At 54.6% G+C, this 27,657-nt stretch overlaps 1 protein-coding gene across 2 annotated transcripts in view; it reads right to left on the bottom strand.

The window, feature by feature from the left end:
- The window catches only part of LOC147096650 (EH domain-containing protein 2-like), a 58,704-nt gene that overhangs the window by 17,075 nt on the left and 13,972 nt on the right, over positions 1–27,657 (bottom strand). For both annotated transcript variants that reach the window (XM_085973203.1, XM_085973204.1), the window contains one exon: positions 6,369–6,781. In XM_085973203.1, coding sequence (XP_085829329.1) covers positions 6,369–6,781 — 413 coding nt within the window. The remainder of the gene's footprint in view (positions 1–6,368; positions 6,782–27,657) is intronic.

The following is a 27,657-nucleotide window of genomic DNA, read 5'->3' as shown; positions in this document are numbered from 1 at the left end:
GAAATAGACAGTTTCCTAGAAGTAAAGGGAATTAAGGGTTACGGGGAGCGGGCAGGAATTTGGACATGAGTCTAGGTTCGGATCGGTCATGGCCCTGTGGGTAGCGGAGCGGGCCCAGGGGCCATGTAGCCTGATCCTGCTCCTATTTCGTGTGTCTAATTCTGTTAGATTCAGGAGATGGTTCTGTGATAGTGGATTGGCGGTTAGGATCAGATCAGCCATGATCTTATTGAATGGCGGAGCAGGCTCGAGGGGCCGATTGGCCTACTCCTGCTCCTATTTCTTATGTTCTTATGTATTTCCACCTCCATAACATTGCCCGTCTCCACCCTTGCCTCAGCTCATCCGCTGCTGAAACCCTCATCCATGCCTTTGTTACCTCCAGACTTGACTATTCCAACGCACTCCTGGCTGGCCTCCCACATTCCACCCTACGTAAACTTGAGGTCATCCAAAACTCGGCTACCCGTGTCCTAACTCGCACCAAGTCCCGTTCGCCCATCACCCCTGTGCTCGCTGACCTACATTGGCTTTAAGCAACGCCTCGAATTCAAAATTCTCATCTTTGTTTCCAAATCCCTCCGTGGCCTCGCCCCTCCCTATCTCTGTAACCTCCTCCAGCCCCTCAACCCCCCGAGATCTCTGCGCTCCTCCAATTCTGCCCTCTTGAGCATCCCTGATTATAATCGCTCCACCATTGGTGGCCGTGCCTTCGGCTGCCTGGGCCCCGAGCTCTGGAATTCCCTCCCTAAACCTCTCCGTCTCTCTCTCTCCTCCTTTAAGACGCTCCTTAAAACCGACCTCTTTGACCAAGCTTTTGGTCACCTGTCCTAATATCTCCTTATGTGGCTCGGGGTCAGATTTTTTGTCTTAAAATACTCCTGTGAAACGCCTTGGGATGTTTTACTACATTAAAGGCGCTATATAAATACAAGTTGTTGTTGTTGGATTACAACATTCTTGGTCCATAAAGATTCCTCATTACCCGCAGCTCCTGGACAGACAGCGTTCCTGAGGATTAAAATAATATTGTAGAGTAAACAACTAAAATACAAGGAGACAGATCCCCGTGTTTAACCCAAATAAACAGGGCCGAGGTTAATCAGGATAAGGATATGTTTGTATTGGCTCCTTGCTTGCGCAGAGGAGATTTTGATTGTAAGCAGGATTTGCGCTATTTACAGGCAGTGTATACACAGTCTGCAGGTCACAGATAAGACAAAGGCCACTTAAGGGTCTGTCGGATGTGAAATGGTTTGTTGTGTGAATGACAGAGTGAGCTCTGCCCCTTGAGACAGATGCAGGCCAGGGTTTCTTTCATTAACGGGAGGCTGCTTATTGGCGACATTTAAACCCAGGCCGACACTCCCAGTGCTGAGGGAGCGCCGCACTGTCGGAGGTGCCGTCTTTCGGATGAGATGTTAAACCGAGGCCCCCGTCTCCCCTCTCAGGTGGACATAAAAGATCTCACGGCCACTATTGGAAGAAGAGCAGGGGACTTCTCCCCGGTGTCCTGACCAATAGTTATCTCTCAACCAATAGATTATCTGGTGATTATCACATTGCTGTTTGTGGGAGCTTGCTGTGCGCAAATTGGCTGCCGCGTTTCCTACATTACAACAGTGACTCCACTTCAGAAAGTACTTCATTGGCTGCAAAGCGCTTTGGGACGTCCTGAGAGGGTGAAAGGCGCTACAGGAATGCAAGTCTTTTCCCAATTTTCTTTCACTTGACTGACATCAGTAAACACCACCCCCCCCCCCACCCCCACCCCTTGCTGTTGTTACAAACCCCTCGCCAGATGTTTGCTTGCTAAGTTTTCAGGCACACAAGGATCCAGAAGGATATCGACCACCTGACGAATTGCTTTGAATCAGCCGGTTATTTAACAACAGATAGAAAGACTCGATCCCGCAAACAGCACTGTGACAATGACTAGAAAACCTAGACTGGCTCCCGGTCCGGCAATGCCTCAATTTAAAAACTCTCATCCTTGTTTTCAAATCCCTCCATGGCCTCGCCCCCTCCCTATCTCTGTCACCTCCTACAGCCCCACAACCCCCCAAGATCTCTGCACTCCTCTAATTCTGGCCTCTTGCGAATCCCCTGATTCCCATTGCTCCACCATTGGCGGCCGTGCCTTCAGCTGCCTGGGCCCCAAGCTCTGGAATTCCCTCCCTAAACCTCTCCGCCTCTCTCTCCTCCTTTAAGACGCTCCTTAAAACCTCCCTCTTTGACCAAGCTTTTGGTCACCTGACCTAATATCTCCACATGTGGCTCGGTGTCAACTTCTGTTCGATAATCACTCCTGTGAGGCCTCTCGGGATGATTTACAACATTAAAGGCGCTGTATAAGTGCAAGTTGTTGTTGAGTTGGGTCCCAGGGACTGCTGGAGATGCCAGATTTTGCCTGGTTTATGTTCACGGTTGCTGAAGGCAGGGCGAGTATCACAGCTCAGTCACCGCCACTAACTCGAGCACTGACAGTTCCCAGCGACTGCAAACAATGCATCGCTGAGGCTTATCAGCCCCCGACACATCAGGACAGTGGGCGTGTGTCCACAACTGATAACAGCTTCTCTCAAACAGCAGTCAGGCACACGGCCCCAGTGATTTCATTGTTCACTCTGGACATTCAATCTCCATCTGCACAGTGAAACGCTTAGCCTCAAACCTAGAAGGGAAAGTGAGGGGTGGGCGGGGTGTATAAAGAGTAGATTTAACTACTTTCGAGAGAGGGTGGTGAATGTATGGGATGGATGGCAAAGGGAGGTAGTGGCAGCGATTGTATCAGCAATTTAAGAGCATTGGATCAGTTCCTGGAGGGTGTGAGAGGCGTCACGGGATATGGTGTTTCCTACGCACTGGGACTGGTCTGATGGACCTCAATGGTTTTTTCCATCGCTGAACCTTCCTATACTTGAGCATCCCCCGATTTTAATCGCTCCACCATTGGCGGCCGTGCCATCAGCTGCCTGGGCCCCAAGCTCTGGAATTCCCTCCCTAAACCTCTCCGCCTCTCTCTCCTCCTTTAAGACGCTCCTTAAAACCGATCTCATTGACCAAGCTTTTGGTCACCTGTCCTAATATCTCCTTATGTGGCTCGGTGTCAAATTTTGTTTGATAATCGCTCCTGTGAAGTGCCTTGGGACGTTTTACTATGTTAAAGGCGCTATATAGATACATGTCGTTGTTCTTGAATAGCTGGGACAGAGTTAGACAGTAGCGCAAAATAGTTCAGACATCCTGCATTGGATGTATCTCGGCAGCATTGAACCAGCAATTGCCCAGCCAAGGGGTCCTCCGCTGTGAGAATGAGGTACCCCAGTTTCAGACAGCGCGGGATTTGTTCATTCCGTACCCCTACCAGCAGCACAACTCCACCGTTCTGCAACTTTACCTTTCCTGCTTTAAAAAAAAAACATGGAGAAACCCGAAGGAGGGGGCCCAGGAGCCTCGGAGAATCTGCAGGGATCGGAGCGTTAATGGGCTGTGGGAGGAGGGGGGGGCGGAGTCCCAAGAGCAGCGATTTAGAGGCAAGCTTCCACTGGACGCACCAATGTTGAAAATGTGGAAGCGTTTGGCGGGACACCTTTGGGAAGCTGTGCTGGGAGCTCAGCCATTGACAGACCAGTGGAAATAGAAATGCCACCAAACGCTCAGCTGAGCTGAGGTGGGTTTGCTGTTGGCGGGAGGGAGACACAGAGGATGACGCAGGGAGACGGGCTGATTCGCATCTGACCCGTGCCTGACCTGTGCTGGGAGGCCTCGGTGGTGCCACTGAGTGTGAGGTGAGAAAGGCTGCACATCATATAGAAACATAAATATTAAGGGTCAAAAAGCCAAACATTAGTTTTAAAAGCGGTATTGTTATCAAGGGACTCTCCTGGGGCCTTGTTCCAGTGCCAGTGCCGGAGGTACCTTGCCAAAGCCGGCAACTGTTATAGAAACATAGAAGATAGGAGTAGGCCATTCGGCCCCTCGAGCCTGCTCCGCCATTTAATGAGATCATGGCTGATCATCCAAGTTCAGTACCCTGTCCCTGCTTTCTCCCCATATCCCTTGATCCCTTTAGCCTTAAGAAATATATCTAACTCCTTCTTGAATATATTTAATGAATTGGCCTCAACTGCCTTCTGTGGTAGAGAATTCCACAGGTTCACCACTCTCTGGGTGAAGAAATTCCTCCTCATCTCAGTCCTAAATGGCCTACCCCTTATCCTTAGACTGTGACCCCTGGTTCTGGACTCCCCCGCCATCGGGAACATCCTTCCTGCATCTAGTCTGTCTAGTCCTGTTAGAATTTTATAAGTTTCAATGAGATCCCCTCTCATTCTTCTAAACTCTAGCGAATATATACCTAATCGACCCAATCTCTCCTCGTACGTCATTCCTGCCATCCCAGGTATCAGTCTGGTGAATCTTCACTGCACTCTCTCCATGGCAAGAACATCCTTCCTCAGATAAGGCGACCAAAACTGCACACAATACTCAAGGTGTGGTCTCACCAAGGCCCTGTACAACTGCTGATCCTCTATCTCAATACCATATTCCCGCTCTCTCCCCATACCCCGTGATGCCTTTTGTGTCTAGAAATCTATCTATCTCCTTCTTAAATATATTCAGTGACTTGGCCTCCACAGCCTTCTGTGGTAGAGAATTCCACAGGTTCACCACCCTCTGAGTGAAGAAATTTCTCCTCATCTCAGTCCTAAATGTCCTACCCCGTATCCTGAGACTATGACTCCTCGTTCTAGACCCCCCCAGCCAGGGGAAACATCCTCTCTGCATCCAGTCTGTCTAGCCCTGTCAGAATTTTATACGTTCCAATGAGAACCCCTCTCATTCTTCTAAACTCTAGTGAATACAGGCCCAGTCGACCCAATCTCTCCTCATACGACAGTCCTGCCATCCCAGGAATCAGTCTGGCGAACCTTCGCTGCACTCCCTCTATGGCAAGTATATCCTTTCTTAGGTAAGGAGAACAAAACTGTACACAGTACTCCAGGTGTGGTCTCACCAAGGCCCTGTATAACTGTAGTAAAACATCCTTGCTCCTGTTCTCAAATCTTCTTGCAATGAAGGCCAACATACCATTTGCCTTCCTAACTGTTTGTTGCACCTGCATGTTTGCTTTCAGTGACTGGTGTACAAGGACACCCAGGTCCCTTTGTACATCAACATTTCCCAATCTATCACCATTTAAATAATAGTCTGCCTTTCCTACCAAAGTGGATAACTTCACCTTTATCCACGTTATACTGCATCTGCCATGTATTAGCCCACTCACTCAACTTGTCTAAATCGCCTTGAAGCCTCTTTGCATCCTCCTCACAACTCACTTAAATGACTGTGGTCTTCAGAGCCAAGCCTGTTCCCCTCCTCACCTGCGCTTCACGCGCTCTGCTTCCCAAGGGGCGGGGGGGTCGCTGGACAGTTCTCAGGAGCGAGATCCCTGCCTCATTTTCTCACCCCATAGCCTAGGGGTCAGCTAACCCAACCCAGACCAGGAATTGGAGCTGGGACCGTCTGGTCAGTACGGCAGTGGGCAGTCATAGATAAAGCTTTGTGTGTTCGAGGTTCTCTCAAACACTCAGCCTCTGAGTCAGAAAGGTTGTGGGTTCAAGACCCCACTCCAGAGACTTGAGAACAAAGTCTAGGCCGACACTCCTAGTGCAGTACCGAGGGAGTGCTGCACTGTCAGAGGTGCCGTCTTTCGTATGAGACGTTAAACCGAGGCCCCGTCTGCTCTCTCGGGTAGACGTAAAAGATCCCACGGCCGCTATACGGAAGAAGAGCAGGGGGAGTTCGCCGCGGTGACCTGGGCCCGATATTTATCCCTCAATCAACATCACTAAAAAACAGATGATGTGGTCATTGTCGCATTGCTGTTTGTGGGAGCTTGCCACGCTGAACTCTGTGCGAACTGGTATCTCCCCAGCATTCACTGAATTCGGTGCAGAAGATCTTCAAAGAATCTTAAGACACAAATTGTAAATAGACCCAATCTCCACATTCAACGGCCTGCCCTTCAGACACTGGCAGCCCTTGGTTACAGGTCCTAATGGTGCATGGTGTTATAACTGGGAGAGAGGTTCAGTTCCCATAAACCCCCCGGTATAAAACTAACTCCAATGGGGAGGTACTTTGATACCCGTCTCGCCGCTGGGAATCCCACGGGATCGGGATGGGTCGCCGGTTTTACTTCCCGCCCAATATTGCTCCTCGCTGAGAGTAGAATCGCGCGAAGCATAAAACCAGCGTTGAACCCGATCCCGCCAGTTTCCTGACCGGGGGGGGGGGGGGAGAGGGGTGGTGAGGTTAAAATCGCCCTCCCTCCCCCAATAAGTAACGTCGTGTCCTCTCACCCTCACAAGCCTCGCCCTTTTTACAAGGTCGTTCAGCTTCCTCAAGGCCGCGTTTCTGGGCAGGTTCTGAAGATCCTGGAACAGATCCTGCTCCTCCAACTCAAACAGCCTCCGGTTATCGGAGATCAGCAGCGGTTCGGACCAGAAGGAGCCAATGTAGACGCGCATGACCTCGGGGGTGTTGATGACTTTGCCGAGAGACCACATCAGGGCACCGTAGACCCTCATCAGCTGCTGGGTGTCCACCTGGTCCGCCTTGTTCAGCACCACTCGGATCTTGTCCTCGTTCCCCTTCAAAGCCCGGATAGCCTCCGAGAACTCGTCCGAAATCTCCAGCTTGTGAGCATCGAACAGAAGGATGATCCGGTCCACTCGCTCAGCAAACCACTGCAGCACGGCAGCAAAGTCATAACCTGAAAGGCAGAACAAGTCTTTAGATGGAGTCGGGAGAGATTCAACAGGCTGGGGCTCTTTACTCTGTAAATGAGAAGGCTGAGGGGCGACCTGATAGAGGTCTTTAAAATTATGAAAGGGTTCGATCGGGTAGACTCAGAAGATGTTTCCGCTTGTGGGGGAGACCAGAACTAGGGGCCATCAATATAAGACAGTCACTAATAAATCCAATCGGGAATTCAGGAGAAACTTCTTTACCCAGAGAGTGGTGAGAGTGTGGAACTCACTCCCACAGGGAGTGGTTGAGGTGAATAGTGTCGAGGCATTTAAGGGGAAGCTGGATAAACACATGAGGGAGAAAGGAACAGAAGGAGATGCTGATGGGGTGAGATAAAGAGGGGGCGGGAGGAGGCTCGTGTGGAGCATAAACCAATTGGGCCGAATGGCCAGTTTCTGTGTTGTAAACACTGTGTAACAGTGACCGGTCGTTGACCTCCATTCACCCTCCGTTGGTGTCACCCATCCCATGTTGGATTGGAGCACCATTGGAGGCTTCTTTTTTTGCCTAGTTTCAGGTGTCAGCCCTGGCTCAGTCGGCGGCACTCCCTCGCCACTGAGTTAGAAGGTCGTGGGTTCAAGTCCCACTCCAGAGACTTGAGCACAAAATCCAGGCCGACACTCGCAGTGCAGTACTGAGGGAGCACTGCACTGTCGGAGGGGCAGTACTGAGGGAGCGCCGCACTGTCGGAGGGGCAGTACCGAGGGAGCGCCGCACTGTCGGAGGGGCAGTACTGAGGGAGCGCCGCACTGTCGGAGGGGCAGTACCGAGGGAGAGCCGCACTGTTGGAGGGGCAGTACTGAGGGAGCGCTGCACTGTCGGAGGGGCAGTACCGAGGGAGAGCCGCACTGTCGGAGGGGCAGTACCGAGGGAGCGCCGCACTGTCGGAGGGGCAGTACTGAGGGGCGCCGCACTGTCGGAGGGGCAGTACTGAGGGAGCGCCGCACTGTCGGAGGGGCAGTACTGAGGGAGTGCCGCACTGTCGGAGGGGCAGTACCGAGGGAGAGCCGCACTGTCGGAGGGGCAGTACCGAGGGAACGCCGCACTGTCGGAGGGGCAGTACTGAGGGAGCGCCGCACTGTCGGAGGGGCAGTACTGAGGGAGCGCCGCACTGTTGGAGGGGCAGTATTGAGGGAGCGCCGCACTGTCGGAGGGATAGTACTGAGGGGCACCGCACTGTCGGAGGGGCAGTACTGAGGGAGCGCTGCACTGTCGGAGGGGCAGTACTGAGGGAGAGCCGCACTGTCGGAGGGGCAGTACTGAGGGAGTGCCTCACTGTGGGAGGGGCAGTACTGAGGGAGCGCTGCACTGTCGGAGGGGCAGTACTGAGGGAGCGCCGCACTGTGGGAGGGACAGTACTGAGGGAGCACTGCACTGTCGGAGGAGCAGTACTGAGGGAGAGCCGCACTGTCGGAGGAGCAGTACTGAGGGAGCGCCGCACTGTCTGAGGGTCAGTACTGAGGGAGCACCGCATTGTCGGAGGGTCAGTACTGAGGGAGCGCCGCACTGTCGGAGGGGCAGTACTGAGGGAGTGCCGCACTGACAGGTGGTGTCATTTTTCAGATTAGACAAACTGAGGACGTGTCTGCGCAAAAGATCCCATGGCACTATTTCGAAGAAGAGCAGGGGAGTTCTCCCCGGTGTCCTGGCCAATATTTATCCCTCAATCTAAAACAGATGATCTGGTCATTATCACATTGCTGTTTGTGGGATCTTGCAGTGTGCAAATTGGCTGCCGCGTTTCCTACATTACAACAGTGACTCCACTTCAAAAAGTACTTCATTGGCTGTAAATCGCTTTGGGACGTCCTGAGGCAGTGAAAGGCGCTATAGAAATGCGAGTCTGTCTTTCTTTCTCCTGGCTTTGACTGATTGCTCCTTTAGTAAATCAGCTGCAATGCATTTTATTACCAGCTGGGTTATGTGAGCTTCCGCACCCCCGGAATCTCAGTCCCAGTAAGCTGAATTGGGCCGTATCCAGGAAACCCTCCCCTGCCCCTCGGCAACCAGTCAGATCCCCAGCCGCAGCAACAAAACTCCTTAAAAGGCGGCGGCAGGCTGAATGGGAAAGGACTGGTTCAGGGGAATCCGACCTGAGCTGTGATTAGCCGACCCCGCGACCCTGCAGCCACAGAATGCACAGCGCCGGAGAAACACTTTCTAACATATTCCGCGGTTTGAATTAAGATAATGTTTGCGAATCGGCCAAGGAGAGGCCACATTTGAAGGTTGCAATCACTGAGCGTTGGAACTGAAAACTCATTAACAGCCTTAGGAATTCAGGGCGGGCAGAGGAGGGAATCTCCTGCCTTAGGCCATAACAAAAAGCAGCACCGTAACACAACAACAGCAAAAACATCCATTTATACAGCGCCTTTAACATAGTAAAACATCCCAAGGCGCTTCACGGAAGCGATTATCAAACAAAATTTGACACCGAGCCACATAAGGAGACATTAGGACAGGTGACCAAAAGCTTGGTCAAAGAGGTCGGTTTTAAGGAGCGTCTTAAAGGAGGAGAGAGAGGCGGAGAGGTTTAGGGAGGGAATTCCAGAGCTCGGGGCCCAGGCAGCTGAAGGCACGGCCGCCAATGGTGAAGCGATGGAAATCGGGGGATGGGCAAGAGACCGAGAATTAGAGGAGTGCAGAGATCTCGGGGGGGTTGTGGGGCTGGAGAAGGTTATAGAGATTGGGAGGGGCGAGGAGGCCATGGAGGGATTTGAAAACAAGGATGAGGATTTTAAATTTGAGGCATTGCTGGACCGGGAGCCAATTTAGGTCAGCGAGCACAGGGGGTGATGGGTGGACGGGACTCGGTGCGAGTTAGGACACGGGGCAGCAGAGTTTTGGATGAGTTTACGTAGGGTGGAATGTGGGAGGTCAGCCAGGAGTGGGTTGGAATAGTCGGAGTCCGGAGGTGACAAAAACACGGATGAGGGATTCAGCAGCATCTAGGCTGAGGCAGGGGCGGAGTCGGGCGATGTTACGGAACAAGGTAAACATCACTGTCATAAATCACAACTTCTACAAGAAGTAACTCAGGAAGTACTACTGGACGGCCAGCTGAGGGCGCCGTCCAAGGAGTATAAATACTCGGGCGTGGGCCCAACTTGGCCAGAGAGAGTCTGGAAACAGGAAGCTAGTGACTACTAACTAGACCTCCATGTTTTGTTCCAACACCATCATCAAGTTTGCAGATGACACCACGGTAGTAGGCCAGATCACCAACAACGATGAGTCAGCCTACAGGGAGGAGGTCCAGCATCTCGTGAAGTGGTGCGCCGACAACAACCTGGCCCTTAACACCAAGAAAACAAAGGAAATAATCGTGGACTTCAGGAAGTCCAAAGGCGGAAGTCACACCCCCATCCACATCAATGGGGCGGAGGTGGAAAGGGTAGCCAGCTTTAAGTTCCTCGGAGTCCACATCACGGAAGACCTCTCCTGGTCCCTCAACACCTCCTCTCTGGTGAAGAAGGCCCAGCAGCGCCTATATTTCTTGAGGAGGCTGAAGGGATGTAATCTGTCACCCCCGATCCTCTCTAACTTCTACCGCTGCATTATAGAGAGCATCCTGACAAACTGTATCACGGTATGGTACGGCAGCTGTAGCTCCCATGACCGGAAAGCCCTGCAGCAGGTAGTCAAAACTGCCCAACGCATTACCGGCACCCAGCTACCGACCATAGAACATATATATCAGAAACGCTGCCTACGGAGGGCACGGTCCATCATCAAAGACCCTACCCACCCCAGCCACAGTCTGTTCGCCCTCCTACCATCTGGAAGACGCTACAGATGCATTCGCACCCGTACGACCAGATTTAGGAACAGCTTCTTTCCCAGGGCTGTCATCCTACTGAACTCCACAAATAAACACTAAAGCCTGCACATCTGCCGATGCACTTTATTATGGTCATATTTATGCTAATATATATGTACAAATGTATGTTGAAATGTTTAAGTGTCCTAATCCAAATTGTACACTCTCGGGAGCCGCAAGCCTACATTTCGTTGTACTGCACTTGTGCACTAACAATGACAATAAAAGTTGATTTGATTTGATTTGTTACAAGTCGTTTAAAGCCTTGCTTTATGTTCAACCAAGTGCGTAGTGAGTCTTTATTACGTCAATCACACTCGCTAAAACCTCACCGAGACAACCTCAAGGGATTCTCTGGCTGGATGTGCTTTTTAATCGGCACAGAAAGCTCCCACAGCCGCCCCAACTCGCTGCGGTTCCTAAAGGGCTGTGGCTGCCAGTTAAAGGGGTGGGTTAGTTGTTGCTACATGGAGCAGGAGGCTTGGCTGCTCCGTCCTCCTCTTCCAATAAATGCAGCAAAGGAGCTTAGCCCTGTGCGAATCCCCGCGGGAGAGATTTGCCGGCTGCTTGGCAGGAGGAATGGTGTCAGGGTAAGCACATCCTTCAAAAGTCCAAACGAGCTGGCAGCAGATAAGGAAGAAGTGTAATAAGCCAGGGAAGTGTCAGCCAAGGTGAGGCTAGCCAGAGCTGGAATATATCAAATAGATAGATGGGCAAAGTATGCAGGGGATTACACAGTGTTTACAGCCCAGAAACAGGCCATTCGGCCCAACCGGTCCGTGCCGGTGTTTCTGCTCCACACCAGCCTCCTCCCACCCCCTCTTCATCTCACCCCATCAGCATATCCCTCTATTCCTTTCTCCCTCGTGTGTTTATCCAGCTTCCCCTTAAATGCATCTGTATTTCACCTCAACCACTCCCTGTGGTAGCGAGTTCCACATTCTCACCACTCTCTGGGGAAAGAAGTTTCTCCTGAATTCCCTGTTGGATTTATCAGTGACTATCTTATATTGATGGCCCCTCGTTCTGGTCTCCCCCACAAGTGGAAACATCTTCTCTACGTCTACACACATTTACAGTCTCCTCTCACTCGTTGCTCTTCCCCAGCGCAACACGCACCCCCCAGGCTCAGCACTTTGGTGCTGCTAATCCAAACTGGAACTCCTGCTCAACAATCGCCTGACTCGAAGCCCCAGCACAACGCTCACCGCACCACCGCTGACCAACGCTCACCGCACCACCGCTGACCAACGCTCACCGCACCACCGCTGACCAACGCTCGCCGCACCACCGCTGACCAACGCTCGCCGCACCACCGCTGATCAACGCTCGCCGCACCACCGCTGACCAACGCTCACCGCACCAACGCTCACCGCACCACCGCTCACCTTGCACGACCACTCACCAACGCTCACCGCGCACCTAACCCCGGGCGCCGACTGTGGTCGGCTGTATTGCTGGCGGTCGTGTCACACAGCCTCCTGCCTCAAATCCCCACGCTCCCTCCTGCCTCCAACCGCCCCACCCCCACGCTCCCGCTATTGGTCGCCCAACACGTCAATCCTCGCTGCGCCACCGCCTCCCCGCACCAATCGGAGAGCGAACCGACCCTTCGTTACCCAATCGGATGATTCCTAACTGTTAGTCAAACAGCCTTTGTTCAGCACCGCCAATATTTTTATAACTAATGAAAGTGTTCAAAGGAAATAAAAACACCCCGTTGATTTCTCTCTCCCGGGTTTTGATCGCGGCCGATGTCCTGGGGGTGAATCTTCAATTCCTGGAGACTCCAGGCCAATCCTGGAGGGTTGGGGAAACTTTAAACTAACCTGCATGGCGAATGTTCAATTACTTGCAGGCTGCGAGGTAGGATTTCCATTTGGTTCTCCGCCCTCCCCACCCTTTACTCACGAGTCTATCTCCCTCTTATCTTGCCGTTCTCCATTCTCTCTCCCCCAATCCTGACACCGTGACAAATCTGTTGACGCTGGATGCGCTGTTGTTGCACGGCTGTTCCTGAGCGCCGACGATCGGATTCCTCTTCCTCTGAACCCTGACCCCACTACTGAACAGCAAACCATCGTTTCCCCAGATTCGTTCCAACCACACAGTTCCCCAAACTCGCACAGCTTGCTTCTACCTCCTCCCAAAATACACCGTCCCCGGGAGCCTGTACCTCCTAGTACCTTCTTAGTAGATTGGCGGTTAGGATCAGATCAGCCATGATCTTATTGAATGGCGGAGCAGGCTCGAGGGGCCGATTGGCCTACTCCTGCTCCTATTTCTTATGTTCTTAGCTCGATTCTATTTTTCCCTCCTTGTCCACTCTCTACCCATTTACATCCATTGATGCCCTCTGCCACTTTGATGATTCAGGTTCTCCGGCCCTAATGGTCTCCTTCTCACTGTGGATGCTGCTTCTACACACAAATTACCGTCACACTGCAGTCAGTCAAGCTAAAAGTCTAAAGATTCAAGAAAGAAAGACTTGCATTTCTATAGCGCCTTTCATGACCTCAGGATGTCCCAAAGCGCTTTACAGCCAATGAAGTACTTTTTGAAGTGGAATCACTGTTGTAATGTGGGAAACGTGGCAGCCAATTTGCGCACAGCAAGCTCCCACAAGCAGCAATGTGATAATGAGCAGATCATCTGTGACACTGATTGAGGGATAAATATTGGCCCCAGGACACCGGGGAGAACTCCCCCTGCTCTTCTCCAAAATAGTGCCATGGGATCTTTTACGTCCACCCGAGAGAGCAGACGGGGCCTCAGTTTAACGTCTCATCCGGAAGACGGCACCTCCGACAGTGCAGCACTCCCTCAGTACTGCACTGGGAGTGTCAGCCTGGATTTTGTGCTCAAGTCTCTGGAGTGGGGCTGGAACCCACAATCTTCTGACTCAGAGGCGAGAGAGTGCGGCCCACTGAGCCACGTCTGACACCTAAACATAGGGCAGCACGGTGGCATAGTGGTTAGCACTGTTGCCTCACAGCGCCAGGGACCCGGGTTCGAATCCGGCCTCGGGCGACTGTCTGTGTGGAGTTTGCACATTCTCCCCGTGTTTGCGTGGGTTTCCTCCGGGTGCTCCGGTTTCCTCCCACAGTCCAAAGATGTGCAGGTTAGGTTGATTGGCTATGATAAATTGACCCTTAGTGTTAGGGGGATTAAATACGTGGGGTTACGGGGATAGGGTGGGATATGTGTTGGTGTAGGGGTTATGGGGATCGGGTGGTATATGTGTCGGTGCAGGCTCGATGGGCCGAAATGGCCTCTATCTGCACTGTGGGGTTTCTGTGATTTCTGTGATTTCTGTGACTCCCATTCCAACATTCTCCCCTTCCTTAGTGCATGCTCTGGGCCTCTGTTCAGGGGAGAGGGTCCAAGGTCACAGGTAGGGTCGACAACCTGGGAAATCTCTGGGGCAAATCCGCACATTATCGCTCCGGCCTCCCAGCCTTTCAAAGTGCCTGCAGAACAGCAGACCTCTGCCTCAGCTCGAAACAAGTTCGGCTCCTCTCTCACAGAGCGCAGGAATCAGTTATCAAATTCCTCAGTGCAAGTCTCGGCAAAGTTTCTCCGCCAGTAACTCTACATTGTGCTGCCTTTTAAGATCAAAGTTCTAGACACTGGATATCAACTCACACCCGACGAACTGCAGTGGTTAAAAGGGATGAGAGGGGCGGGGGAAAAATCAACCGCGTTGAATGCAGAAAGGTGAATCATATCATTAGTGGGCAGCCAGACATAGCAACACGAATCAGTGGAAAACACAAACACTCGACACAAGATTAGAACCATTATTTCAATAGCTGCAAAGAGCTTTTCCGCTGTTCATTACGCGCACAGGATACACTTAACAAAGCTCCCTGTTTATTATAACAAAAGCAAAGCTCCAAGTTCGAGACAGCCTCAAGGTTTCACGCACTCCTCCCAACACCTGGCTCCCAGTGAACACTTATTACAATTCCATCTGGCGACATCGACCCGAGCCTCACCCATCGAGGGTCCCCACTGAAACAAGGTGAAGGTTCGGAGTGAAGCTTCTTACCCATTCGAGAAGCTGTGACTGGCTGACACCAAAAATTGTTTTCTTTTCCAAGCTTTATTCCCACGCCTCCCCCACCCGCCCCACTCCCCACCCCCCTCCCCACTCCCACACCCCCCGCCTCCCACCCTCCCCACCCCAGCCTCCCCCACACCCCCCACACTGCCCGCCTCCCCCACCCCATGCAGAGTCTCACCGTACGATGCGGCGTCTCACCGTACGATGCAGGGTCTCGCCGTACGATGCAGAGTCTCGCCGTACGATGCAGGGTCTCACCGTACGATGCAGAGTCTCGCCGTACGATGCAGTCTCGCCGTACGATGCAGAGTCTTGCCGTACGATGCAGTATCGCCGTACGATGCGGCGTCTCACCGTACGATGCGGCCTCGCCGTACGATGCAGGGTCTCACCGTACGATGCAGTCTCGCCGTACGATGCAGAGTCTTGCCGTACGATGCAGTATCGCCGTACGATGCAGGGTCTCGCCGTACGATGCGGCGTCTCACCGTACGATGCGGCCTCGCCGTACGATGCGGAGTCTCGCCGTACGATGCAGGGTCTCACCATACGATGCGGAGTCTCGCCGTACGATGCGGAGTCTCGCCATACGATGCAGAGTCTCGCCGTACGATGCAGCGTCTCGCCGTACGATGCAGGGTCTCACCGTACGATGCAGGGTCTCACCGTACGATGCGGCGTCTCGCCGTACGATGCAGCGTCTCGCCGTACGATGCGGCGTCTCACCGTACGATGCAGGGTCTCACCGTACGATGCGGCGTCTCGCCGTACGATGCGGCGTCTCACCGTACGATGCAGGGTCTCGCCGTACGATGCGGCGTCTCGCCGTACGATGCAGCGTCTCGCCGTACGATGCAGGGTCTCGCCGTACGATGCGGCGTCTCGCCGTACGATGCGGAGTCTCGCCGTACGATGCGGCGTCTCACCGTACGATGCAGAGTTTCGCCGTACGATGCAGGGTCTCACCGTACGATGCGGGGTCTCGCCGTACGATGCAGTCTCGCCGTACGATGCAGGGTCTCGCCGTACGATGCGGAGTCTCGCCGTACGATGCGGCGTCTCACCGTACGATGCAGAGTTTCGCCGTACGATGCAGGGTCTCACCGTACGATGCAGGGTCTCGCCGTACGATGCAGAGTTTCGCCGTACGATGCAGGGTCTCACCATACGATGCAGGGTCTCACCGTACGATGCGGAGTCTCGCCGTACGATGCAGAGTTTCGCCGTACGATGCAGGGTCTCACCGTACGATGCAGTCTCGCCGTACGATGCAGGGTCTCGCCGTACGATGCAGGGTCTCGCCGTATGATGCAGGGTCTCGCCGTACCGCCGTACGATGCGGAGTCTCGCCGTACGATGCAGAGTCTCGCCGTACGATGCGGCGTCTCACCGTACGATGCAGGGTCTCACCGTACGATGCGGCGTCTCGCCGTACGATGCGGCGTCTCGCCGTACGATGCGGAGTCTCACCGTACGATGCAGAGTCTCGCCGTACGATGCAGAGTCTCGCCGTACGATGCAGGCTCTCGCCGTACGATGCAGGGTCTCACCGTACGATGCGGCGTCTCACCGTACGATGCGGCGTCTCGCCGTACGATGCGGAGTCTCGCCGTACGATGCGGAGTCTCGCCGTACGATGCGGCGTCTCACCGTACGATGCAGAGTCTCGCCGTACGATGCAGGCTCTCGCCGTACGATGCGGAGTCTCGCCGTACGATGCAGAGTCTCACCGTACGATGCAGGCTCTCGCCGTACGATGCAGGCTCTCGCCGTACGATGCAGGGTCTCGCCGTACGATGCGGCCTCACCGTACGATGCAGAGTCTCACCGTACGATGCAGGCTCTCGCCGTACGATGCAGGCTCTCGCCGTACGATGCAGAGTCTCACCGTACGATGCGGCGTCTCACCGTACGATGCAGAGTCTCGCCGTACGATGCAGGCTCTCGCCGTACGATGCAGGGTCTCACCGTACGATGCGGAGTCTCGCCGTACGATGCGGAGTCTCGCCGTACGATGCGGCGTCTCGCCGTACGATGCGGCGTCTCGCCGTACGATGCAGGGTCTCGCCGTACGATGCGGAGTCTCGCCGTACGATGCAGAGTCTCACCGTACGATGCAGGCTCTCGCCGTACGATGCAGGCTCTCGCCGTACGATGCAGGCTCTCGCCGTACGATGCAGGGTCTCACCGTACGATGCAGGGTCTCGCCGTACGATGCAGAGTCTCGCCGTACGATGCAGGCTCTCGCCGTACGATGCAGGCTCTCGCCGTACGATGCAGAGTCTCACCGTACGATGCGGCGTCTCACCGTACGATGCAGAGTCTCGCCGTACGATGCAGGCTCTCGCCGTACGATGCAGGGTCTCACCGTACGATGCGGGGTCTCACCGTACGATGCGGAGTCTCGCCGTACGATGCGGAGTCTCGCCGTACGATGCGGCGTCTCGCCGTACGATGCGGCGTCTCACCGTACGATGCAGGGTCTCGCCGTACGATGCAGGGTCTCACCGTACGATGCGGAGTCTCGCCGTACGATGCAGAGTCTCACCGTACGATGCAGGCTCTCGCCGTACGATGCAGGCTCTCGCCGTACGATGCAGGGTCTCACCATACGATGCGGCCTCACCGTACGATGCAGGGTCTCGCCGTACGATGCAGAGTCTCGCCGTACGATGCAGGGTCTCACCGTACGATGCGGCCTCACCGTACGATGCAGGGTCTCGCCGTACGATGCAGCGTCTCACCGTACGATGCGGCCTCGCCGTACGATGCAGAGTCTCACCGTACGATGCGGCCTCGCCGTACGATGCAGGGTCTCGCCGTACGATGCGGCCTCGCCGTACGATGCAGGCTCTCGCCGTACGATGCAGCGTCTCACCGTACAATGCGGCCTCGCCGTACGATGCAGGCTCTCGCCGTACGATGCAGCGTCTCACCGTACGATGCGGCCTCGCCGTACGATGCAGGGTCTCCCCGTACGATGCGGGGTCTCGCCGTACGATGCAGGGTCTCACCGTACGATGCGGAGTCTCGCCGTACGATGCAGAGTCTCACCGTACGATGCAGGCTCTCGCCGTACGATGCAGGCTCTCGCCGTACGATGCAGGGTCTCACCGTACGATGCGGCCTCACCGTACGATGCAGGGTCTCGCCGTACGATGCAGAGTCTCGCCGTACGATGCAGGGTCTCACCGTACGATGCGGCCTCACCGTACGATGCAGGGTCTCGCCGTACGATGCAGCGTCTCACCGTACGATGCGGCCTCGCCGTACGATGCAGAGTCTCACCGTACGATGCGGCCTCGCCGTACGATGCAGGGTCTCGCCGTACGATGCGGCCTCGCCGTACGATGCAGGCTCTCGCCGTACGATGCAGCGTCTCGCCGTACGATGCGGCCTCGCCGTACGATGCAGGCTCTCGCCGTACGATGCAGCGTCTCACCGTACGATGCGGCCTCGCCGTACGATGCAGGGTCTCCCCGTACGATGCGGCCTCGCCGTACGATGCGGGGTCTCGCCGTACGACGCGGCCTCGCCGTACGACGCGGAGTCTCGCCGTACGACGCGGAGTCTCGCCGTACGACGCGGAGTCTCGCCGTACGACGCGGAGTCTCGCCGTACGACGCGGAGTCTCGCCGTACGACGCGGAGTCTCGCCGTACGACGCGGCGTCTCGCCGTACGATGCAGCGTCTCACCGCTGCCATGTTAATAGTGTAAGATATCTAGATGTGAATTTCCTCTCTGACGAATTTCTGCGATTCCTTGTGCACCAGTCGCTGAAGGTAAGCATGCAGGTGCAGCAGGCGGTTAAGAAGGCAAATGGTATGTTGGCCTTCGTAGCGAGAGGATTCAAGTACAGGAACAAGGATGTCTTGCTGCAGTTGTACAGGGCCTTGGTGAGACCGCACCTTGAGTATTGTGTGCAGTTTTGGTCACCTTATCTGAGGAAGGATGTTCTTGCCATGGAGGGAGTTCAGCGAAGATTCACCAGACTGATACCTGGGATGGCAGGAATGACGTATGAGGAGAGATTGGGTCGATTGGGCTTATACTCACTGGAGTTTAGAAGAATGAGAGGGGATCTCATTGAAACTTATAAAATTCTAACGGGACTAGACAGACTAGATGCAGGAAGGATGTTCCCGATGGCGGGGGAGTCCAGAACCAGGGGGCACAGTCTAAGGATAAGGGGTAAGCCATTTAGGACAGAGATGAGGAGGAATTTCTTCACCCAGAGAGTGGTGAATCTGTGGAATTCTCTACCACACAAGGCAGTTGAGGCCAATTCATTAAATATATTCAAGAAGGAGTTGGATATATTTCTTAAGGCTAAAGGGATCAAGGGATATGGGGAGAAGGCAGGGACAGGGTACTGAATTTGGATGATCAGCCATGATCGCATTGAATGGTGGAGCAGGCTCGAGGGGCCGAATGGCCTACTCCTGCTCCTATCTTCTATGTTTCTATAATTGGGGCAATTCAGCAGCTCGGGAAGATGAAGGAAAATTGGAAGAATCAGAGGAAAAGATCTACTGATTACATTAATAATAATTAAAGATGAATGACCGCAGCTTGGCTCTGCCATTTTAATTTAATTTGTGTGTTTGGCAGTGGAATGAAACTCGAGATTCCATTTATGAAATTATCTCTCCGTCTGAGCCAAGAACTGTAACAAAGGACTGGTTGGATCCTCAAATTGGTTTCTCCAAAATCTTCCCTTCATGTGGCTTTGTGTTTATCGGACGGCCATCACAATGCTGCACAAAATAAATGCAGAATGAGAGAGGCCATTCAACCCGTCTTAGTGTGTCTGACCAGCAAACCCCCGATTCCCCATCGCACTGTCGGGGGGGCACTGACACACCGCGGGATGGATGGACACTCCAAGGGGATGATCTCCAGAGGCTATGGGGAAAGAGCAGGGGGGAAGTGAGGCTAATTGGAGAGCTCGTTCAAAGAGCCGGCACAGGCACGATGGGCCGAATGGCCTCCTCCTGTGCTGTATCATTCCATGATGTGTGATCTGGCAGTACGGATAGAGGAGCGGAAGAGTTAAAGGGGGAAAGATTACTTTACTGAAGCACTTCCTCCAGTCCGTCTCCTTCCGCGCTACCAAGTGTAGAAGTTTGTTCTCTGGCAGGCTGACAGAGCTGGAGTCCATAAGCTGCTCTGCAGAAATGATTCGACATCTTGACTCACATCGTTCCTCAGTGGAGCAACTTATCCTTCCCATCAGTGCTTAAGCTTGGCAGAAACGGGGCCTTGGAGGTGCCTGGCTGGAGATTCCCTGCGCTCACAGTCACGTCACAGCCTTAATACATTCTTGTCCCTCTCTGTGCTACTTATCTTGGTCAGTCCCCATCAGGACTGTCTCGAGACGGGCTGCCCCAGCTCTGATGGGACTGGACTCCTGCCTGAATCATGAACCTCATGTGCGTTTCCAGTCGGGTTGCCAATGCCAAACCTCCAGGATTATCCCGGAGTCTCCAAGAATTAAAGATTGGTCTCCCAGCCACTGCTGTCTGTGACTTCCGTCCCTTTCTATACCCGCCTCTTTTCCCTTTAAATGAATGCTGTGCCAAGCCCCATTTACAGACTAACAGGGCCAGCTCATGACCTGCTCCCAGGCCTTATCAACGCTGCTCTGTAAGTGACCGCTGGGAGAGGCTCCAGGCTCGATCATCCTGCCACTGTTGCCCAGGGCGGAGATCGCGTTCGAGGTCGATGAGCGTGAACATTTCCGACTGCCCCATGGCACTGACACGCTGGGGCCCCAGCTGGGGAAGGGCCATGAACATCCTCTGAAGTGGCCCAGACTCAAACGGAATTATGTAAACGGTTAACGAGGCCCAATTACCCCCACCCTCACTCCCGCCCGGGGTATCTTGGGATTGGCACAACCACAGTCGCCAGCATCCGGAGAATAAATTAAAACATTAAAGAGGGAAAGCGAAACGTTTTAAAATTAGAAAGGGAAGGGAATTAGAGAGAAAAATGCCTCAGATAAGGTTCCAGTTCAATAGGAACATGTCTGTGCAGGAGCTGAACATAGCCAGTGATTGAGGCCGTGATTAAACCCCGGAAGGGTGAGACCCAAACGGCATGGCAGCTCACCAAACGGCTCCGCACTCGGACACAGAGAGGGAACTTCCCCCTGAGACAGTGGCTGCCTCCCGGCAACACCCCAATACAACCCACACCGAACCCCGAGACACAACTCCCAGCAACACCCCCCAATACACCGACCCCCCGAGACACAACTCCCAGCAACACCCCCAATACACCGAACCCCGAGACACAACTCCCAGCAACACCCCCCAATACACCGACCCCCCGAGACACAACTCCCAGCAACACCCCCCAATACACCGACCCCCCGAGACACAACTCCCAGCAACACCCCCCAATACACCGACCCCCCGAGACACAACTCCCAGCAACACCCCCAATACAACCCACACCGACCCCCCGAGACACAACTCCCAGCAACACCCCCCAATACACCGACCCCCCGAGACACAACTCCCAGCAACATTCCCCAATACACCGACCCCCCGAGACACAACTCCCAGCAACACCCCCCAATACACCGACCCCCCGAGACACAACTCCCAGCAACACCCCCCAATACACCGACCCCCCGAGACACAACTCCCAGCAACATTCCCCAATACAACCCACACCGACCCCCCGAGACACAACTCCCAGCAACATCCCCCAATACACCGAACCCAGAGACACAACTCCCAGCAACACCCCCCAATACACCGACCCCCCGAGACACAACTCCCAGCAACATCCCCCAATACAACCCACACCGAACCCCGAGACACAACTCCCAGCAACACCCCCCAATACACCGACCCCCCGAGACACAACTCCCAGCAACACCCCCCAATACACCGACCCCCCGAGACACAACTCCCAGCAACACCCCCCAATACACCGACCCCCCGAGACACAACTCCCAGCAACACCCCAATACACCGACCCCCCGAGACACAACTCCCAGCAACACCCCCAATACACCGAACCCCGAGACACAACTCCCAGCAACACCCCCCAATACACCGACCCCCCGAGACACAACTCCCAGCAACACCCCCAATACACCGAACCCCGAGACACAACTCCCAGCAACACCCCCCAATACAACCCACACCGAACCCCGAGACACAACTCCCAGCAACACCCCCCAATACACCGACCCCCCGAGACACAACTCCCAGCAACACCCCCCAATACACCGACCCCCCGAGACACAACTCCCAGCAACACCCCCCAATACAACTCACACCGACCCCCCGAGACACAACTCCCAGCAACACCCCCCAATACACCGACCCCCCGAGACACAACTCCCAGCAACACCCCCCAATACAACTCACACCGACCCCCCGAGACACAACTCCCAGCAACACCCCCCAATACACCGACCCCCCGAGACACAACTCCCAGCAACACCCCCCAATACAACTCACACCGACCCCCCGAGACACAACTCCCAGCAACACCCCCAACACAACCCACACCGACCCCCCGAGACACAACTCCCAGCAACACCCCCCAATACACCGACCCCCCGAGACACAACTCCCAGCAACACCCCCCAATACACCGACCCCCCGAGACACAACTCCCAGCAACATCCCCCAATACAACTCACACCGACCCCCCCGAGACACAACTCCCAGCAACACCCCCCAATACACCGACCCCCCGAGACACAACTCCCAGCAACACCCCCCAATACACCGACCCCCCGAGACACAACTCCCAGCAACACCCCCCAATACACCGACCCCCCGAGACACAACTCCCAGCAACACCCCCCAATACACCGACCCCCCGAGACACAACTCCCAGCAACACCCCCCAATACACCGACCCCCCGAGACACAACTCCCAGCAACACCCCCCAATACACCGACCCCCCGAGACACAACTCCCAGCAACATTCCCCAATACAACTCACACCGACCCCCCGAGACACAACTCCCAGCAACACCCCCCAATACACCGAACCCCGAGACACAACTCCCAGCAACATTCCCCAATACAACTCACACCGACCCCCCGAGACACAACTCCCAGCAACATTCCCCAATACAACCCACACCGAACCCCGAGACACAACTCCCAGCAACATTCCCCAATACAACTCACACCGAACCCCGAGACACAACTCCCAGCAACATTCCCCAATACAACCCACACCGACCCCCCGAGACACAACTCCCAGCAACATCCCCCAATACAACTCACACCGACCCCCCAAGACACAACTCCCCGCAACACCCCCAACACAACCCACACCGACCCCCCAAGACACAACTCCCAGCAACACCCCCCAATACACCGACCCCCCGAGACACAACTCCCAGCAACACCCCAATACAACCCACACCGAACCCCGAGACACAACTCCCAGCAACACCCCCCAATACAACCCACACCGAACCCCGAGACACAACTCCCAGCAACACCCCCAATACAACCCACACCGAACCCCGAGACACAACTCCCAGCAACACCCCCAATACACCGACCCCCCGAGACACAACTCCCAGCAACATCCCCCAACACAACCCACACCGACCCCCCGAGACACAACTCCCCGCAACACCCCCAACACAACCCACACCGACCCCCCCGAGACACAACTCCCAGCAACATCCCCCAATACACCGACCCCCCCCCGAGACACAACTCCCAGCAACACCCCCCAATACACCGACCCCCCGAGACACAACTCCCGGCAACACCCCCAACACAACTCACACTGACCCCCCGAGACACAACTCCCCGCAACACCCCCAACACAACCCACACCGACCCCCCGAGACACAACTCCCCGCAACACCCCCCAATACAACCCACACCGACCCCCCGAGACACAACTCCCCGCAACACCCCCCAATACAACTCACACCGACCCCCCGAGACACAACTCCCCGCAACATCCCCCAATACAACCCACACCGACCCCCCGAGACACAACTCCCCGCAACACCCCCAACACAACCCACACCGACCCCCCAAGACACAACTCCCAGCAACACCCCCAATACAACCCACACCGACCCCCCCGAGACACAACTCCCAGCAACATCCCCCAATACAACTCACACCGACCCCCCGAGACACAACTCCCCGCAACACCCCCAACACAACCCACACCGACCCCCCGAGACACAACTCCCAGCAACACCCCCCCAATACACCGACCCCCCCCGAGACACAACTCCCAGCAACATCCCCCAATACACCGACCCCCCCCCGAGACACAACTCCCAGCAACACCCCCAATACAACCCACACCGACCCCCCCGAGACACAACTCCCAGCAACATCCCCCAATACAACTCACACCGACGCCGGAGACACAACTCCCCGCAACACCCCCAATACAGCCCACACCGACCCCCCGAGACACAACTCCCAGCAACACCACCAATACAACCCACACCGACCCCCCCGAGACACAACTCCCAGCAACATCCCCCAATACACCGACCCCCCGAGACACAACTCCCAGCAACATCCCCCAATACAACTCACACCGACCCCCCGAGACACAACTCCCGGCAACACCCCAATACAACCCACACCGAACCCCGAGACACAACTCCCAGCAACACCCCCCAATACACCGACCCCCCGAGACACAACTCCCAGCAACATTCCCCAATACAACTCACACCGATGCCAGAGACACAACTCCCCGCAACACCCCCAATACAGCCCACACCGACCCCCCGAGACACAACTCCCCGCAACACCCCCAACACAACCCACACCGACCCCCCAAGACACAACTCCCAGCAACACCCCCAATACAACCCACACCGACCCCCCCGAGACACAACTCCCAGCAACACCCCCCAATACACCGACCCCCCCCGAGACACAACGCCCAGCAACACCCCCCAATACAACCCACACCGACCCCCCGAGACACACAACTCATTTTGGGAAAAGACTGAGTTGTTGTTGCAGTGGATTCCATCAACTTGATTAAACTTCTTGAAAATGAGAAATACGAGAGTGTTTGTGGAGTGAGCGGGAGGGTGGGATCAGACTGGGTGGGATGTTAAAGGGAATTGTGGGTGCACTGACTGTGACCCGAGGCAACTTGCCTTCCGTTCCTTCTTACCCACACTTCTCCCTTTTGCTGCACCGTGTCCTCCCCACCCCTACCCGCCTTTCCAGGGACACTGCTGTGTGCGCACGTGTGTGTGTATGCATATGTGTGTGCACGTGTGTGTGTGCGTGCACGTGTGTGTGTGCACATGTGTGTGCGTGCACGTGTGTGTGTGCACATGTGTGTGCGTGCACGTGTGTGTGTGCACATGTGTGTGCGTGCACGTGTGTGTGTGCACATGTGTGTGCATGCACATGTGTGTGTATGCGTGCACATGCGTGTGCGATTGCATGTGTGAGGAGGCGAGCCCCAGCCTCCCCTGCGCTCTGTGATACACCATTCTGCCCGGCTGGCCACATCACTTTGTAAATGTTTGCCTCTCTCACTCGCTGGCTGCAGATTCCAGCTCAGCTGTTAATATGGAAAATTCAGTGAATCAGTTCCAAGGCTCGTATTATTCGCAGAGCCTGCGGAACATCTCATGCCCTGACACGTTGCTTGTGGTTCCAGCATTTGCTGATTCGACCATTCCCCCCCCCCTGCCGGCCAATGGAGTGACATTTCTGAGGGGAGGGAGCGAGGGGGGCAGTCAATGGCTGAGTTTTAGGACCACAGATGAGATCTCCGGTCTCGCTCGGGTATAGCGTACTGAAGCTGATGGGAGGCAGGGTGAAGGGAGTGGGAAAGGATGGCAGACAGTACAGGGTAATAGTTGGAATGTTGCCCGGCCGTAATACAATTAACCCATTAATAAACCACAGCCAGCTCACCATCCCAGGCCGCTCCCTCCCCGACCTGCCTGCTGTCTCTACGTAGCAACTGGCTGAAGAAATAAATAATCATAAAATGAGCCAATTTCTCCCGCTGTCTGCACATACACGTTTTTCTGCATGTACGCGCGTGTTCGGCATCTACTCGCGTGTTCGGCATCTACTCGCGTGTTCGGCATGTACACGCGTGTTCTGCATCTACTCGCGTGTTCTGCATCTACTCGCGTGTTCTGCATCTACTCGCGAGTTCGGCATCTACTCGCGAGTTCGGCATCTACTCGCGTGTTCCGCATGCTTATTTTTCTTTGCGATTCCTGCAGCCAATCAGATCTGGAAGGGGAGAGCCCCCCTGGGGGTGGGGGGGGCAGCCCCGGAGGTACTTGCGTTTGGGATTACAAAACGGACACTGGTCATGATGACTATCTGACCACAGTGCACATCACATCCAGGCCCTGTCCGATCCTCAATCTGTCGACTGAGTCCCTTAACCAACAGGGAGCGGGTTCTCTGCCATTTTATTCTCCCCTCCTTAGCCCAGGGACCAATGGCAGCGGCCCCAACACCAGCCCAGATTGCACAGAATGTATGGCACAGAAACAGGCCATTCGGCCCAACCAGTCCATGCCGGCGTTTATGTTCCACTCGAGCCTCCTCCCGTCTTTCCTCATCTAAATCTATCAGCATCACCCTCTATTCCCTTCTCCCTCATGCATCTACACTATTCACCCCAACCACTCCCTGTGGTAGCGAGTTCCACATTCTCACCACTCTCTGGGTAAAGAAGTTTCTCCTGAATTCCCGATTGGATTTATTAGTGACTGTCTTATATTGATGGCCTCTAGTTCTGATCTACCCCACAACTGGAAACATCCTCTCTACGTCTACCCTATCGAACCCTTTCATAATCTTCAAGGCCTCTATCAGGTCATCCCCTCGGCCTTCTCTTTTCTTCTTTGGCTCCCGGCAGCGCTCTTACTGACGGAGCAACTCTTCCCCGTCAATTGTCCGCTTCGGTTGTGTTTTTTTCCCCTTCGTGTTCAGAAGTTTTGTAACGAACTGCGGCCTGGGAGGAGCTGTGGTCAGTCTGTCGGCAATCTAATCAACCGAGCAATGAGTGAAACCAGGAAATAACAACAGAAAATGCTGGAAAAACTCAGCAGGTCAGGCAACATCCGTGGAGAGAAATTTGAGTTGACGTTTCGGGTCGAACCCTTCTTCAAACCAGGAACCGCTTCCAACCTGCGCCGTGAGGCCGACGTCTCGCCTCCTCTCACTGGAGCCAAAGCTCGGTGTTTGCAAAGTGGAGTCTGTTGCTCTTTGAGGATTATAATGTCAGCTGTTGGCTCCTCCCCAGTGAGCCTGTGGTGACACAAAAGTTGGTAGAAAGAACCTTGGAGCAAGCCCATCGCCCTGCTCACCGTCCCGTGATTCGTGGGTCAACACCAAATGCTCCCGGATTACACAGACCTGGTGTTGGATGTGGAGTAAAGTTGCTCTACACTCCCCAACAATGTACTTCACCCACCTCCAGAAAAGCACCCTGCTCTTCCCACACCACACATTCTCATGGCCTTTCTGAGCAATACTGACAATTCTGTACCTAATTTGGTGAATATGCACAGGAACTGTGTAGAGGGACTTTTACTCTGTATCTAACCCGTGCTGTACCTGCCCTGGGAGTGTTTGATGGGACAGTGTGGAGGGAGCTTTACTCTGTATCTAACCCGTGCTGTACCTGCCCTGGGAGTGTTTGATGGGACAGTGTAGGGGGAGCTTTACGCTGTATCTAACCCGTGCTGTACCTGCCCTGGGAGTGTTTGATGGGACAGTGCGTGGGTGCTTTACTCTGTATCTATCCTGCGCTGTGTTAGATCCGTGTGTTAATGGAGACACGGAATGCAGGAGTTGATTTAACAAGTGTTTACTGAACAAAGTCTGGAGGTGAACTAACTACACAAGACGCTATACAGGCTTATATACCCGAGTGGTCACTACTGGTACTACAGTATACAGGGGCTTCAAAAACATAGTTCC

This window comes from Somniosus microcephalus, chromosome 34 (assembly GCF_052327205.1).
Source record: "Somniosus microcephalus isolate GS21.2 chromosome 34, FLI_Smic_1.0, whole genome shotgun sequence".
NCBI lineage: Eukaryota > Metazoa > Chordata > Chondrichthyes > Squaliformes > Somniosidae > Somniosus > Somniosus microcephalus.
Note: the sequence above shows the minus strand (reverse complement) of the source record. Positions and strands in the feature narration are given on the sequence as shown.